Genomic DNA, 16,660 nt, shown 5'->3' on the forward strand with positions numbered 1-16,660 from the left:
TGAGCAGTTTTACTTTAATGTAGTTTGAATGGACATTGGCTTACTCCCCTTTTTACATTTTATGCACGACAATGTTTAAAATGTTAGCCAAAACAAGTCCTGGAACAAATGAATTATTTCCTACGGGAAAAAGCATTTGTTTGGCATCTTGAAAGGTGGTGGGGTTTAACTTTAAAATTTTTTTTTCTGTGGTATTTTCCAGTGGTTTGTGTATTTTTTAGCTGCTGAGAACTTGAGTGGGCTAACTACATTTTTGTCAATTTTAAGTTTAGTGCATAAATAGAGAAAAGTCATTGTTCAGAATGGTCGAAATCTAATTTGGACAGATAAGGGGCGGTCCCATATTGCGTTTCTAGTGCAACACTGGATCCAACCCCACAAGAGCAGGCTTCAACTCATGCAACACCACTTCGGAAAGTGCGTGCTTCAGAGCTCGACAGAAGACATAGAGTTAGAGCAGTAAAGCCCCGACATAAAAGGTTCCAGTTTCACAGACCCACCAATTTGTTGACACACACACACACACACACACACACACACACACACACACACACACACACACACACACACACACACACACACACACACGCACACACACACACACACATGCATTGAGCCTGAAATAAAGAAATTCGCAAACGGCGGCCAGTGGACTAATGGTTAGGAATACAGACTTTAATTTAAATCATAGAAATTAGGTTCATTAAAAACATCCCCCCCCAAAAATGTCAAAGCTCAACTTGAATTCATGGTGTGTATACCTGAGCGAGGACTAAAGCTCCTTTATGTACATGGGGCGGGGAAAAAAAAGCACTCGCAGTCACCATGGTGATGCCTAAACAAATCAAACTGGCGCAAGCATGACATCCTCTGAGGAGAAAGAGCCGCTACCTGAGCACAGCTTACACCACAAAGAGGAAAAAAGGCTTCAGCGGCCACATCCGCGCTGCATGCAAAACTCAATAGTAATAATAATAACACTTGACAGGCAATAGAGTAAATATGGCAGCAAACTGCGTGTGTGTGCGTGTGTGTGTGTGTGTGCCTGCATGTCGGGTTGCAAAATTCAGGTAATTTAAAAAGATGCAAAGTTTCCAAGGGATTTCGTGGAAAACCGGGACTTCACTAAACTGAGGGTTGGCTCATAAAAAGGCAACTGGAAGAGGAAGCCAAGTCAAACAATTTCTTGACAAGAATATGTTCTTTGCAGCCCCGCAAGTGTAAATGCAGTATTCAGATGAATACTGCATTTGAGGACGATGAATTAAGCAACAAAATCCACCCGTTTTTATCCATCTCGGGGGTGGCGGCCATTTTGCCACTTGCTGTTGACTGAAAATGACATCATAGTTTCTCAGGGCTCAGGTAATGACCAATGACGACTCAGCTTGCACATGTCACGTGGCCAAACTCTGATGAGGGGAGTCGTTACATGAGCCCTTTGGCACTGTGATGTGAGTCCTCCTCCTTATTCACAATTTGGTCAATTTCTTTTCTTTTTTTTTCACAAATCACAAGTCAGTCCACATTGTGGGCGTTATCTTTTTTTCTTAAACCGTACGAGTCTCCTGAAAAATGATTTGGAAGTACGAGGATTCTGCCCAATGGCAGCGATGCAATGATACCTTTGCATTAAATTACTCAATTTCCAGTTAATTCAAAAATGCCTCGGCATATCTTCCCATGGAAATTTACTGTGAACTTACCAGAAATCTTGCAACATGGTGTGGTGTACGTGTGTGTGGTTTAAGTATAGTGTGTGTGTGTATGTTAAGTACACGTGGCCAAAGCAAGTGTAGATAGTGGATGCGTTAGTAAGGGGAGAGCCGTCGCCGCTTGGACTTGGAGCCCAGCTCGGGGGCCATTTTGGGCTCAGAATTGGCGGCCCCGCTGACAACATGGAGGGCCAGCAGAGGCAGGGGCTTGAGTGTGAGCAGACTGGACACACAGGCAGGTGAGGGGTCGGAGGAGGAGGATGTGGAGGAGGAAGAAGGAGGAGGCCCAGGAGGTAACAAGGACAGAGGGATGGAGGCTGAGGGGGGCACCACACAGGAGGAGGAAGCAGAGGAGGTGCTAGTAGTAGTAGCAGTGGTAGTAGTAGTAGTAGTAGTAGAGGTGGAGGAAGGGCCTTCCTCCCTCGGTTCGGGGTTCAAGGAGGAGGAAGAGGAGGAGGAGGAGGAGGAGGGAGGAGGAGGAGGTTTAGAGGACTCTACACTGTAGAAAAAGAGACAAGGAGAGAGAAAGAGGGAGAACACAGTCGGGATGGGTCACAGGGCAGGCTGGTCGGTGGGCAAATGGCAGAGGAAGGGAAGTTGTGATTTTTTTTTTCTTCCTCCCCGGGAAGGGGACCGTGAAACGTGAGCGTGTCATGTCGATCAAAACAAGGCTGCGGGCCAATAAAGAGCTGGGCACGCTCTGGTACATGCCGGTATATTGTTGTCCAATAAAGTGCATGTGAAATCCAAATGTTGTGCATTTTCTACAAAGCAAATAATTCATCTTTATTGATTCTATGAATTCTTATATTACTTTATTAATGGAATATAACTATAATCCAATTTATATTATTTATGTCATGAATTCTTATGAATACTAATAGAACTAATATTTATACAAGGGGTTCACTCAAAATTTAGATGTATGTTTTTTGTTGGACAGTGGACAAGAGCCAACAGCGCATGAGTTAATAACAGCGGCATCTTGCGTCTCCACTAAGCAGTACAGTTCACTTCGCCACAGCTTATGTACCCACCACCTACGGATCAAATATATTTTTCATCATTCTAATTCCACCTGAAGTGTATAATTTTCTTCACTGTAGTATCTCTGACGATGAATGTGCGTGGCTTTAAAAGGGGGCCCGTGGCCGGATGCGTGACGTGCATTAGTGAACAAGAGTTGTTGGCTATTAGCTCAGGTTAGCATGTCTGCGCATTCATGCGCCGCCTGGGCATTACATTTTCATTTCTTTACCGTTTGTTTATTAAAATTAGGTAACATTGATACATTACCATGTGCTACCGCCTAGGCATACTGTTATACTGCAAAAGTTTTGTTTTGCATTTCATCGTTTTGTGAAAATGATCCAACCCTTACACTTTCTCTGTCTTTCAGGGACCCCCTCATCCTGGCTAACCGTCATTGCGCCAGTTTGTTTTTATATGGAGTGGTATGTGCGATTGCATTAATCTTAGTCTGTATGAAAAAATATTCTTGTGACCTACTGTGTATTTTTTTAGGGGGCGACAACATATCCTCAGTTATTTGCTCAATATCCCAGTCAAACATAAATGTTTGCTTTAGAGCCATTTTAGGGCATCTTGGTGCAAAGAAACTATGAAGTGAGGGAAGGAGCTTCATTTAGTCAGACCACAAGCCAATGTAATGAAATTACCACCATCATGTTCATCTACGGGGAATGATCCAACCTTTTTAGGGGGAATGTCAATTACATGCAGGTTTTCGCTATTCGCAGCAGGCCTCTCTGCCCCTAACATTGTAGTTGTTAATTTTCCTCCAAAGCTGATCGTGGAAATTTTAGTCCGTACCGAACTGAATTTTACTGCTTGGTCTTTATTTGGCTTTCACTTCAATTGACTGACATGTGGTCGTGCGTACTGACCTGGCATTGATGAGGTATTCCGCCAAGCTGATGCTAGCAGGCGAGCCCGTGATGGTCACCTGTCGATCGGTGGAACCGTCCACCGGGTTTGCAATCTTGATCTGGGCGCCCGACATTTGTCTGATCTCGTTGATCTTAGCGCCCTGGCGGCCGATGATGCAGCCAATAAGCTGAAGAAGAGGAGGAGCTTAGCCGAGAACTACTTAAAGGCACCCCCACCCAAACTTTTGGAAGAAAGCTTACCTCGTTCGGAATTTTCATCTCATTAGAACTAGTCTGAGCGGAAGCGTCAATTCCTTAAAGAAAAAAAAAAAAATTAAAAAGATGAGAAATTGTAGCACATTGGGATCCAGATGTCCATTTTACAGCACATACCGGTGAATCCCTGGTTGCTGTGTGCAATGGGGAAGGGGCTCTGCTGCATAGCCAGCTGGTGAAGTTTGGTGAGCTGTGGAGAGATAGCAGCAGAGGAAGACTGTGAGAGGGGGAGAGAGGAGGAGGAAGAGGAAGATTGGAGGGAAAACAAGGAGTGAAAAGGGGAAGAAAACGACACAAATCAAAGTCAGTTCAAAACATACAAATAACACATCTGAAGGGAGGGATGTAAATTGCAGTAGAGTACAAAAAGAAAAAAAAAAGACCTAATCCCTCTGAGGTGTCAATCAAATCCCACCAGGCTATATTTTTACTCCAGCGTTCGGGTGACAATTCAGATTTTTAGTATCACAACTGGGATATGAAGCATTGTGGTATACATCGAATTTGAGCTGCAGTTTCATGTGTTCTCTCGCTGTAAACACTGTCATACAGAGTTTGTCACTTGAAATCAACAATCGCTGCCATTAAATTGGGAGTTCGGCACTTGGACCCAGTGTGTACATTGATGAGGTATTCCGCCAAGCTGATGCTAGCAGGCGAGCCCGTGATGGTCACCTGTCGATCGGTGGAACCGTCCACCGGGTTTGCAATCTTGATCTGGGCGCCCGACATTTGTCTGATCTCGTTGATCTTAGCGCCCTGGCGGCCGATGATGCAGCCAATAAGCTGAAGAAGAGGAGGAGCTTAGCCGAGAACTACTTAAAGGCACCCCCACCCAAACTTTTGGAAGAAAGCTTACCTCGTTCGGAATTTTCATCTCATTAGAACTAGTCTGAGCGGAAGCGTCAATTCCTTAAAGAAAAAAAAAATTAAAAAGATGAGAAATTGTAGCACATTGGGATCCAGATGTCCATTTTACAGCACATACCGGTGAATCCCTGGTTGCTGTGTGCAATGGGGAAGGGGCTCTGCTGCATAGCCAGCTGGTGAAGTTTGGTGAGCTGTGGAGAGATAGCAGCAGAGGAAGACTGTGAGAGGGGGAGAGAGGAGGAGGAAGAGGAAGATTGGAGGGAAAACAAGGAGTGAAAAGGGGAAGAAAACGACACAAATCAAAGTCAGTTCAAAACATACAAATAACACATCTGAAGGGAGGGATGTAAATTGCAGTAGAGTACAAAAAGAAAAAAAAAAGACCTAATCCCTCTGAGGTGTCAATCAAATCCCACCAGGCTATATTTTTACTCCAGCGTTCGGGTGACAATTCAGATTTTTAGTATCACAACTGGGATATGAAGCATTGTGGTATACATCGAATTTGAGCTGCAGTTTCATGTGTTCTCTCGCTGTAAACACTGTCATACAGAGTTTGTCACTTGAAATCAACAATCGCTGCCATTAAATTGGGAGTTCGGCACTTGGACCCAGTGTGTAAATCCAACGGTTGAAAATGCAGAAATTTTGACACCAGTTTTCATGGTGTACGTGTGGGTGTACCTACAGTGTCCAGCAAACAACATTCCCTCACTTCACTGTGACATAAAGCATTTAAAGAGGAGCTTCTAAGGACGATTAAAAGGGGAAGGATGCTTGAGGTAGGTAGGCAAAAGAAAATCAAGTCAAGGGGAAACATGGGATTATTTAAAGGACAGAGTAAGGAGCAGAGCAGAAGATGGTCATTGATGGACAGGTGGAGAGTCTGGACAAACCCGAACAAACAAATGCTGGACGCGCACTGGACTGGACCCATTTAGACAGTCTAATCTACCAACGTGAATGTAACTCTAGCAAAAACCACGACTACCACGTTCAGGAAAGCAAACAGCCCGCACTCAAGTAGGTGGCGCAATTGTACGTCATGATCTGATTGGCAACGGTCTCTGCCTGTCAAAAATTGTGCAGGTTGCTGTTCTGTTTGATACAGAACACTGTCAAAGGATGTGGTGGTAAGAAATCGATTCGGTAATCATTCGCCTTTGGGGCCAGCACCAGTAAACAAAAGGTGTGACTGTGTCTTGAGTGCGAATGAATGGCAGAAAGGACTTGATTAGTCACAGCAGATGCTAGCACCAATCAGGGGTCATCTAATTACGCGACACTATGTAGCAACTTTCTACCACTTTGGCTGGCCTGTACTAATAGTGATAGTTTGGTACTATAGAACAGTGCATTTTATTGTATTTTATAAAACAAACCAAAAAAAGGCGCAAAGAACAAATTAGCCATTTCCTTAAAAAAAAAAAAAAAAAAAAAGTTTTTTTTTATTTTACATCTGATCTCTTTGTAAAAGAGGCTGAAGATATCAAGATTTATAGAAAATGGATGGAAGTGGAGTTACCTTGCTACCGGTAAAACCATGCGAAAAACGGATGATGATTTGTGCTCTAACCCTGAGTCAAAAACTTCCAGAAAAAGAAACCCTGACAATGAAGATGCCGATCCGGTTTGCCAATTTTTGGCAAGCACAATTCAGTTGCTTGACGAGCTGTCACTCACTAAGCTTGACTAAAAGGAACTGGCAGCCATTAGAGGAACTGAATGAACATGAGCAATGTCAACATCGAGAAACAAAAATTTCCATTTCTGTCAAACAAGCGCAATGGGGGCGGGTGGCATCAGCGCGTTGCAGTCTCTGGCACAGGCGGAAACTTCACTTACATCTGGTTGTGGAATGGCATGCTGTCCTTGCACGGCATACGCCTGAAACAAATGAGAACACAACTTTCACAGGCCTTGCATCGGACGCCGGCTAAAGCTAATAAAAAGATCAACAACAACAAGTCCCGTCCAAAGTCTCCACATTTCTTGCGAAGGAAACATCTTTAGTGACATGAAAGGGAAATGGAGGAAAGCCAGAGAAAAGAGGAGCTTATTTCTCAGATTTGTACACAAACACATCGACCTATGACATCTCAAAGCGAGCAAATAAGTGTGACGTACCTGTCCACCTGCGAAGATAACAGGAGATCCTGAAGGTTTGGGTCGGTAGGGAATCGTGACGCCTTTCGGGGGAGACTGCAAGGGACACCCAAGACAGATGCATGAGCACAACCTCAGCTGAGATATAAGTGCGGGACAAATCCCGTAACGACGAAACCTCAAGCTGTTATTAACACCGTTTCCTCAAATTGTGGCTTTCTGCATGCCAAATCATCATCAGGTGCGTCTATTTGAAACAAATAAACGTCTCACAACAACAGATAACAGTTTCCCTTACTTCATACAAATATATATTTTATTTGAAAAACACCGTTGACACGAGTTTCATTAATATACCATCTACTATATTTGTAAAAATAAAGCCCACACAACAAACAGCTTATCTCCATTGATTGTTTATACTAGAATGAGAAAGTAATATTAATATTGTTGTAAAAAGTATGTTTGTACAAATAAAGGACTTGCCCCAAAAAACAATAAACTCCAATTGTTCACACATGGAAACAAACTGATATATGTACAGTATACATAATCTGAACTCATTATAAAAACTCGAGGACTGCCACCTGACCCATACTTGGCGATACCCACATAAGAATCAAGTAATGAATAATCTTATTTCATTTTACGTGTTGGTACCAAGGCTCCAAAACTGCCCATAAATGTTTACATTTTGCCCCTAAAATTTGAGACAGTGCGAGTGCATTTTTCATCCACTGGTTCTTGTACAACCTGTAAATTTGGGGTTTTTTTTGGATTGGTATTATGAGGCTGGTTTGCCACCGTTAACGCTGACAACATGGCATCGAACAGAGAGAACTAGTTTACGAAAGATGCAACGTTTTGTCAGTGATTTTCCAATCAGTCGAGTTTGCAACATCAGATGGTGAGCAACAAAAAATCTGCTGCAAAGGATGTTGAGTGGTTGTTGAAACCAAAGGGAGTAGCAAACGTGGTTCTTATGTAGGTTCCCGCTTACCTCGAGCATGACAACACAGATCTGCTTGACGCACTCGATGATCGACTGGGGCGTGCCAGCTATGCTGATGGCGCGCTCCGTGGAGTTGGGCAGCATGTCACCTGCCACTTGGACCTGAGCACTGGTTGACTGACAGCACAACAAATCAAAGGGAAGTAGGTGAGGTGGGTACAGGGGGGGAGACGACGACGCCGGGATCTGCTTTTGTTTGGCTTCTAAAGGAGGATGCGTACCTCTCGGATTTCTTTAATCTTGCAGCCACCTTTGCCAATGAGCGAGCCGCACTGGCTGGCGGGCACCACGATGCGGAGGGTCACTGGGGGCTTGCTGGTGGCTGTGCTGTTTGTCATCGAGCTGGTGATGTCCTGAGGGCACAATTTGGTCCATTTGGTTACTTGGTCTGAAAATGTCATCTTTACTACAAAATACGTTTTTCCTGCAATGCATTTCAATAAGCATCGGTTATACGTGCATTTTTGCTATTAGCAATATTAATATAATTCCCTATCTATGCCAGTGACATATAAAGACAAGTATAATGAAATGGCTCTTCCACTTAAAAGCAGAAGATCCAATAATTACAAATACAAGTATATACCAGTATTATTGTGAGGGATGCACAATATTGGCATAGACTTCAAATGTGACATTCTTGTTCAGTAGTGTTGCCTTGAATCGGTATTAGGTTGGGAAACACTGATTTATGGTTGTCCATCCAAGATTCAGTGGTGACACACCTCTTCCAGTTTATCAATGATCATGGAGAAGGCCTTGAAAATGGCGGTGGTAGGCCCTGCCAGAGTGATGATCCTCTCGGGACAGTTGCCCTCAGAGATGTTGATGCGTGCCCCGCTCTGTGTGGAAAAATCACAAGCCGGGACATGAAAAACAACCACTTGGCAATTAAAACCGTCGCGTTATGCTTATTTGTAGGAGAGGACATGAAGGGAAGGCACCTCTTCTCTCATCTTCTTCACAGATTCGCCTTTCTAAAAAGCAGGACAAATAAGTCATGTTTAGTACCGGGAAGACACATTTTAGTGTAATTGTGTTCTGTGAAGCCTTACCTTTCCAATGATGCTGCCAACTTCCTGAAATTACAAAACAACATCCATGACCTTTGGCACATTTTGGGGAAAATAGACTTTTTTTTTTAAATAGTTCTGAATCAAACGGCCCAGATTTCAAAATTAACACGAAAACTTCACCCCTCAAGATGCATGAATCCTTTCGCGAGACACCCACATGACCAAGTGAGACCTCATTTCAGCAAATATCACACAATCAAAATCTACGCACCTCATTTGGCTTTTTCTTTGACTTACAGTGGCTTTATTATAAGTGAGCCTCAACAAGCGACGTTTAAATATTCTGCCGGTGTTCCGATTAATTTGATAAGTGATTAATTTTGACTCCACTGCACAAGAAATGGAAATGAGTGTGACGTGGGAAAGGTTCTAGCAACTCAGTAAAATATGAGCAACACGATTCATTTCACATCCATTACACACACCATTTTAGTGCAACAACTTATGAACATTTTTAGAATCACGTTTTCTGCTGATCGGCTTATTGGGTCTATCCCTCACCCCCTATGTGCAGAGTGATGCATGTGTCTGCAGTAGCATTAGTCCATGTGGAAAAATGATCTCTGCCAAGCTTGGAGGCTGAGAATTATTTTAGTTCATTAATGGTTGCAGCCCTGTGGCGGCCATTGAATATCGAATTGTGCAAGCTACGTAAACACACTTTATACAACGCGTACAGGTTCCACTGTCAGGATATCACAGCGACATGTTTCTTGTGTAGCAGTACTCAGCTGTACCACGTCAATACCATGACTCATCACATCAGTCCCTGGAGGTTGGGGGGGGGTCATTCAGGCGAAAAATGACACACCTCACCTTGCCGTGCATGAGCAGCCTAATGGTAAGGGTGACATTGAGCCCTCCTTCAATCACACCGGAGTCCATAGCTGCAGCTGCTGTGGGTGAGACTTCTGTGCCGAACTTGTGGGGATAGGGGCGGGGGCTCTTTGGTCACTGAGATGATCTGGAGGGAGAGGGTGCAATATGTTGCAACATGAAAATACTAACAAAGTACAGTAAGTGGCCAGTTAAAGATATTTTAAAAAGTCTCATCAGTCAAGAGTGGGAGTAGTTATTTAAAAAAAAAAAAAAAGTTGTCCTGCTTGTTAATGTGCTACTGCATCCCTTGACCTTTCAATTAGAAACATTTGTCCACTACTAGAGTGCATCAAAACGGAATAGGAAACTACTGTTCAGTACTCGTACATCTGTTACACCCCAATAGTATGTATGTACTGGCACACCGGTTGACTGGTGAGCAAGTCCGCCTCACGGTGCAGAGGTGCAGGGTTCGATTCCGGCTCCGGCCTTCTTGTGTGAGGTTTGTATGTTCTCTCGGTACGTGCGTGGGATTTCTCTGGGTTGTCCGGTCTCCTCCCACATTCCAAAAGCAAGCATGGCAGGTTAATAGAACACTCTAAATTGTCTTTAGGTGTGATTGTGAGCGCAGATGGTTGTTCGTCTATGTGTGTACCCTGTGACTGGCTGGCAACCAGTGTAGGGTGTACCCTGCCGACTGCCCCAAGACAGCTGGGATAGGCTCCAGCACGCCCACAAACTTGTGAATTATAAAGTGGATGGGTGTATAGTATAGTATAAATGCGTCACAAACTGGTATCCTCCATGACCCAATTGGTAGCACCAAATTGCCCACTAGAATTTTTGTCCTACTAATGTGCAGAAATAAATGCAATACGGTGGTGGAAGCAAAAACATTAGTGTGCTTGAATTGTCTTAGTGGTAAGGACAAAGAGTTTCGAAGCCATTTGAACATCTACTCAATGTACTGAAACTTTGGCATACTATTGGGACAACTACATGTTACTATTGAGGCAAAGCTGTGCACTCGTAGATAACTGCTCTGCTTACTACTAGTATCACTCGTGACATGATAAAATTCTACGAGTTGACAAAAACAACTAGTAACACATTCAACAAGCGTGCTGAATTGTCTTACAAGTGAGTACAAAGAGCACACCAGACCGTGTACTTTAATATTTGGGATATTCGATAATACCATTTTCGGCAGTTTGTATCAACGGCCTTCATGAGTACATATACCTGATATCAGAAATAAGGCAAGTTTTGAAGCCTAGTATCAGTACTAGCCCATCACGACTTAAGATAGATCAAGAGATACTCACATGGCTGTGAAGCCGAAATTTCAACTTGTTAACATCTGGCTCTTCACGAGTAGTACTAGTTGCAGTTTTGCTTCGCTAGTAAGATAGTAGCTAGTAAATAGTAAACGCAGTCATTCTACTCGTGTGCCGCGGTGGCTTACTAGTGAGGTCAAATCGTGTACCTGCCAATAGACCTTAAATTGCATTTTAAAGGATATCGAATAAATGCTGGAACGGCTTTCCAAAGTTAAGGCATACGCTAACGTAGAAAGTAACCCCAAAAGACTCACAAGCACGCTTCCAAATGTGTTTTACTTTAGGGTGACAACATAGACAACAGAACCGAGGCTGTGCAAACATAGTTAAATACGTTTGGTGAGTAAATAGGGGTAAAAGCGATCAAACGGCCAACATCGCTAGCCGGCTAACCGTTTCGTCATCATTAACATCGTGCCAAGTCGGCGTTTCCCACCCACCTCAATAAACCTATTTAAAAAACACTTTATTGAAACGTAAGTCTCCAGATTGATGACTAAACAACTTATACGTCTCCTAAATGGGTTCTGGGCGTTTACTTCAGAATGAAGTAGTAGCGTTTGGAGAGATGTTCATTTTTGAGGCTTCTAAGTGGAGGAGGAGGGGGGGGGGGTGAGCATGCGCACGATAGGTAGCAATGCTAACTCCCAACTTCTATTTTATTCAACGTAGTGACATTATGCTTCACAATAGACGACACCCACGTCAAACTAGACGCTATTCGTAAAAATCTGGTTCAAACAAAAGGTAATTTGCGCTGTAAAGAAGCGCCACGCTTGACGTTTCCGGTGGCTAGCTAAGCTAACAAAGCTAATTTTAGACGGCGCACTCACCGCGGCCGCTGAGGCCTGCACGGTGCTAAAAGCTAAGCTAAAGCGCGATTTCTTACCGCTTCTTCGGACCACAACAACACTGCCAACGTAAACATCTTAAGTCGGAGGCATAACTTACCCGGTTCGCGCGCTGGAAGGTGACCGGGGGGTGGGTTGGGGTTATGAGGGTAGAAGGGGAGAGGTTCGGGAGGGTAGAAACCCAGGGGGGGAAGAGTTTAGAGAGGACTCGGGGGAAGAGGGAAGAGCGATGTGAGACCGAGCTTCACTCCTTTACACAAAGACAACAACATGGCGAACTCCGACCTTTCCCCTTTCCCCTTTCACCCAAGCCGAGCCCACATCCTGTTTGCGACCCGCCCAATATGGAGGGATATACAGTATATATATATATATATATACTGTACCGTATAATATAAAAACATTATACGCACGATTAGAAAATGGAAAACACACTAATAATATAAAATTTAATAAATGTAGAGGAAAAAAAGTTGTGTTGTTGTGGTGACACGTTCATGTACATTCGTAAGTTATGCCAAAGCTCCTAAAAATTTTTTAAAATTCTTGCACTTACGTATGTTCAGATGACTCCTAACAACGACTAAAGAAAAAAATGACACATTTGAGAGGCGCTATGCAGAGAAATAGTACTCTAAAAATTTCACATTTTGAGTTGCTGTCAGACGTTCAGAATATACATAAAAATCAGCTACGTATGCATCGCAACTCTGTCTATAAAAACTAACACACAAAACAGACATTTATTCTTACATTACGTATGTCGATATGACACCAATAGACTAACATTAACAATTAATAATAAAAATTAAATCGTAAAAACTATTCACAAATATGTAACGACACAATTCATTTCAAAACTAATTGGAGAAAAAATATTTTCATAGACACCGCAGTACCAGTAGAGATTGGGTAAACCTGGCATACCTTGAGTTTCGTGCAGGTGCAATCCTTCGGAATTTTCACAGACCGCACTGTGCCAAATTGACATTCCGGCAAACCGAGGGCGTTTACTTTGACACGCAGTCGGTGCACTTGACAATTTGGTGGCTGAAAGTAGACTAATCTTTACACCAACTAAAAGCTGGTCTAAGTTGTGGCTCAGGTGGATTTGATGGATTTGATCGAGGTGCAGTCAGATAGATTCTGAACTCTGTGCACCATGTGTGGTGGATGTAATTGTATTTTATTCATGACTATGGCAACAGCATGCAGCACCCTCTTAATCATTGTATAAGGCATTAGGAATGAGGAGCTGCTTTGGCCGGGAAGCAAGTTGGCAGTTTTAACTCCCACAATGGCACAAACGGCACTTTTTAATAGCTTGCATCTACGAAAACAGCAAAAGAAAACTAGGACACGCCTTGCACACTTGCACGGGGAACAAAAACAGGGCTCTTGATTTATGCACTACATACAGTATGTTGAGATTATTCTTAAAAAAACATTTGACAATAAAAAATATAAATACACCATGTTAAAAAATTCAACGCATGGGCCAAAAACCCTAAGTAAATTCGGAATCTAACAATTACTGTATAAATAATTCAACTACTTTACAGATATAAATGAATGTTTCCACAATAATATAATTTGCTGAGATGTATATGTAGCATTTAATAGCATAGATGAGACATATGTAGCTTTTTATACATTTATTGTAAGCGATCACCAAATTAAAGATTGTTTTCATGGATTAATTTCAAAACAGTGATACGACAATCAGTAACTAACATGTTAGCGGTAACATGCCTTGAGATAGACTTCTCGAAAAATACAAAACACAGCCCGTAAAAGAGTGACCCGCATTACTCCACAAATCTTGTTGAAGTATTCATGAATAATCTTTTAGCAGCTAGCCCCTTTATATGTCCATGGAGGTATATAGTATATACACAGAAATCCCGCATCATTTTTTTTATTGCTATAATGCCTTTTAGCAGTTATCCATGTTATAATCGTGTGGTGGTATAGGGTACAGTATATACATTGAATGATGGCCTCAGTCGGAGTCGCTGCTGCTGCTACTACTGCTGCTGCTGCTGCTACTGGAGGACTGTGGGGGGAAAAAAATCATCAGTATCCACTTAAAATAAATGAATTGGTGCCACAGTGAGGAGGTCCTACAGGTGGTCCTACTGTCTTTTGACATCTATATGCAATTACTAACCCCCACTTTTTTGGGGGGGGGCAATTACTTGTGGATTTATGATTATGCGCGGCAGAGCACAGTTACAGTGTCATGAAAATAGCTAAGGTTCACTCTACATAATTTCACTTTTGACAGTGCATTCATAGACTGCCAACAAAAGCATGATTCATTCACTGGATTTTTCTCAATGCCCCACTTATTTCCATTTCTTTTACCCGATCCCCCATTTATTTTTTGAATTGAAAATACAATACAAAAAAAAATTGCTTTTTCAATGTGGTATTTGGTGTAAAAAGTTTGAGAACTACTGCGTCTCTTTATTTCGAGATTGGATGCCTGGTGTGAGAGTGGTGCCAATCTCACCTTGCCGCCATGTTTGTGGTGCCCATGCATCTTGTGCACCTTCTTTAGTTTCTTCCCCTTCTTCAACTTCTTGTGGGATTTATGTCCCGCCATTCCCATGCCCATGCCCATGCCAGCCAAGCCCCCACCTAGAACCCCGCTTAAGGGATTGAGGGGGTTGACCCCGCCATGGTAGTGATGACCTTTTTTGTGGTGCTGGCCCTTTGTTTTATGGTGGTGGCCTTTGGGGGAATGTGGGTACACACCGGCTTGGACGCCTCCAATGGGGGCAACCGGATACCCACCAGGTGCCACAGGGTAGGAGTGTGGCACTGGAACACCAGGGTATGGCATCGCACCCGAGGGTGCTTTGGGTATCATGGCGGGGTTGACGCCCGCTGGATACTGGACAGGTAAAAACTGTTGACGCGGGGGCTGGGGGAAGGCTCCTGCGGGTGGGACGGCGGGGTATGCAGGGTTGTAGCCAGGAGGGAAGGCTGGGTTGGATGGACCTGATATAAATACACAAGTATTCAAATAGTCGCTGTTGCCACTCACTACTTTGTATCCAGCTAAAGAAAAACATGTTTGCATACCTTGATTTGGCCACATGGTTACACTTCAGGTGTGACTGAAAGTTTCAGAAAGACATGGAGGAAAAAAGTAATGGATTAACATTTAATTGGATGGATATCAGATTCAAATATACAGTATATTAACTGTTTCCTCTATGTAAAAATCAATAAGCAGTAAAAAAAAAAAAAGTTAACCAAACATAAAATATACTAACACACTAATAAAAATACATTGATACAAACTAAGAAAAAAAAAGCTAAATTTAGATGGTAAAAAAATGTCAAACAAAAAATTAAAAAGGCCAAAAAGGAATATGTTGAAAAATGAAAAGACATTTTACTGAATAATTCAAGAATGCCTGGAAGTCAAACAAAAAATTAATACGGCCAAAAAGGAATATGTTGAAAAATGAAGACATTTTACTGAATAATTCAAGAATGCCTGGAAAAGAGAAATTTAAACAAGAAAAACAATAATAAAAGTAACAAAATACAACGCAGAAATCTTTTTAAAGTAAAAAAGAAAATACATTTTAAAAAGAAAAACAATTTTTTTTAAAATAAAAAAGACAAGATGTTTTAAAAAAGAGAAAAAACATGACAATTAAAAAATTTAAATTAAAAAACCAAGAGAACATTTTAAAATAGGTTAAAAAGGGTACAATAAAAGAGTAAAAAAAAGACAACATACAAATACATAAAAAGAAAAATTAGCGAAAAAAAAGATATAAAATACGTTTGGGGACACATAAAACTATCTCTTATTAATATTTGCTGTTGACCAGTTTAATCATAACAACCTAGAATGCGGCCTCCTTTTTGGTCAGTGAACTCAGTCTTTTGGTTAAAAAACAATGGAATAGGATTTTCGCGTCCGAATTAGGAATAAGGGCGCGTCGAGAAAAGTCAACGCATGTTAGACGTCATCAACACCGACTACTACGATGGTCATTAATCCCAACACCATGACGATTTAATTTCGATTTTTGGGGACAAACCCACATTGTAAAGAATATGAAGTATTTACTAAATATGAAGTTATCCCAAAGTTTACCCTTGCTCGTTTCGTCGGTGGGACGCTCCTACTGTTTGTCTTCCGGATTGACTAGCAGCCAGCAACTGAAGAGAAAGAAACATGCGCAGGAAAAGCAAGCCACGCCCAGCCTTGAACTCGCACGCACACTATGCTTCACTTTTACACGTAATGGAACAAGTAAACATAAAAAGTGTTAAGTATTTCCACACGCAAACGCAGCTATTGTTTGCTCCTATGAAATGTGATGGAGGAGGACTGTGGAGATTCCAATCACTGCGTACTGTAGGTACACCTGCCCAAGCAGAGTAAATTCAGTAATAAATGAGTACCTGTATTGTATAGTAAGTGTAGCGATACTTTGGGTTCTCGGTTTACGACGGAGTTCCGTCAGTGTGCGTACGTGAAACGTACGTAAAAGGGCCACGTCTCACTGTAACGTAATTAAAGTAACAATTACAATATATTTGTACGAAAAACAAACGTAAGCTACAAACACAGAACGATTTCATTTAAAAACAAGAGTAAATTCAGTGATAAATGAGTACCTGTATTGTATAGTAAGTGTAGCGACTCGCTGCTAGTTAACAAGCTAATTCACAAC

General features: G+C 42.2%; 2 protein-coding genes across 2 annotated transcripts; both read right to left on the reverse strand.

The window, feature by feature from the left end:
• Positions 1 to 654: 654 nt before the first annotated feature.
• Positions 655 to 12,263, reverse strand: LOC109529172 (poly(rC)-binding protein 2-like). Its single transcript, XM_019892394.1, has 16 exons — positions 12,055 to 12,263; positions 9,761 to 9,908; positions 8,924 to 8,947; positions 8,813 to 8,845; positions 8,594 to 8,710; positions 8,090 to 8,221; positions 7,857 to 7,985; positions 6,878 to 6,952; positions 6,596 to 6,637; positions 4,869 to 4,941; positions 4,740 to 4,792; positions 4,443 to 4,666; positions 3,998 to 4,158; positions 3,866 to 3,918; positions 3,623 to 3,792; positions 655 to 2,214 (listed from the first exon to the last, which is right to left on the reverse strand). The coding sequence occupies exons 2-16, from the start codon at positions 9,827 to 9,829 to the stop codon at positions 1,812 to 1,814; spliced, it is 1,758 nt and encodes a 585-aa protein (XP_019747953.1). The 5' UTR covers positions 9,830 to 9,908; positions 12,055 to 12,263; the 3' UTR covers positions 655 to 1,811.
• A 1,331-nt stretch (positions 12,264 to 13,594) lies between these two features.
• prr13 (proline rich 13) lies at positions 13,595 to 16,317 on the reverse strand. Its single transcript, XM_019892466.1, has 4 exons — positions 16,078 to 16,317; positions 15,045 to 15,079; positions 14,470 to 14,960; positions 13,595 to 14,010 (listed from the first exon to the last, which is right to left on the reverse strand). Exons 2-4 carry the CDS (start codon positions 15,058 to 15,060, stop codon positions 13,957 to 13,959), a joined length of 561 nt encoding a protein of 186 aa, XP_019748025.1. The 5' UTR covers positions 15,061 to 15,079; positions 16,078 to 16,317; the 3' UTR covers positions 13,595 to 13,956.
• Positions 16,318 to 16,660: the final 343 nt, after the last annotated feature.

Source organism: Hippocampus comes, unplaced genomic scaffold, assembly GCF_001891065.2.
Source record: "Hippocampus comes isolate QL1 unplaced genomic scaffold, H_comes_QL1_v1.1 scaffold137, whole genome shotgun sequence".
Lineage (NCBI taxonomy): Eukaryota > Metazoa > Chordata > Actinopteri > Syngnathiformes > Syngnathidae > Hippocampus > Hippocampus comes.

Bases quoted from the DNA above. Each gene is read 5' to 3' on its own strand.
- prr13 (XM_019892466.1), bottom strand. The intron at 14,011-14,469 runs GTGAGATTGGCA...TTCCCCCCACAG, and splicing joins ACCACAAACATGGCGGCAAG to TCCTCCAGTAGCAGCAGCAG.
- LOC109529172 (XM_019892394.1), bottom strand. From the start codon at position 9,829: ATGGACTCCGGTGTGATTGAAGGAGGGCTCAATGTCACCCTTACCATT. The intron at 8,846-8,923 runs GTAAGGCTTCAC...CCTGCTTTTTAG, and splicing joins TTGGCAGCATCATTGGAAAG to AAAGGCGAATCTGTGAAGAA. The intron at 4,159-4,442 runs GTGACAAACTCT...GTTTTCTTCCCC, and splicing joins GCAGCGATTGTTGATTTCAA to TTTTCACTCCTTGTTTTCCC.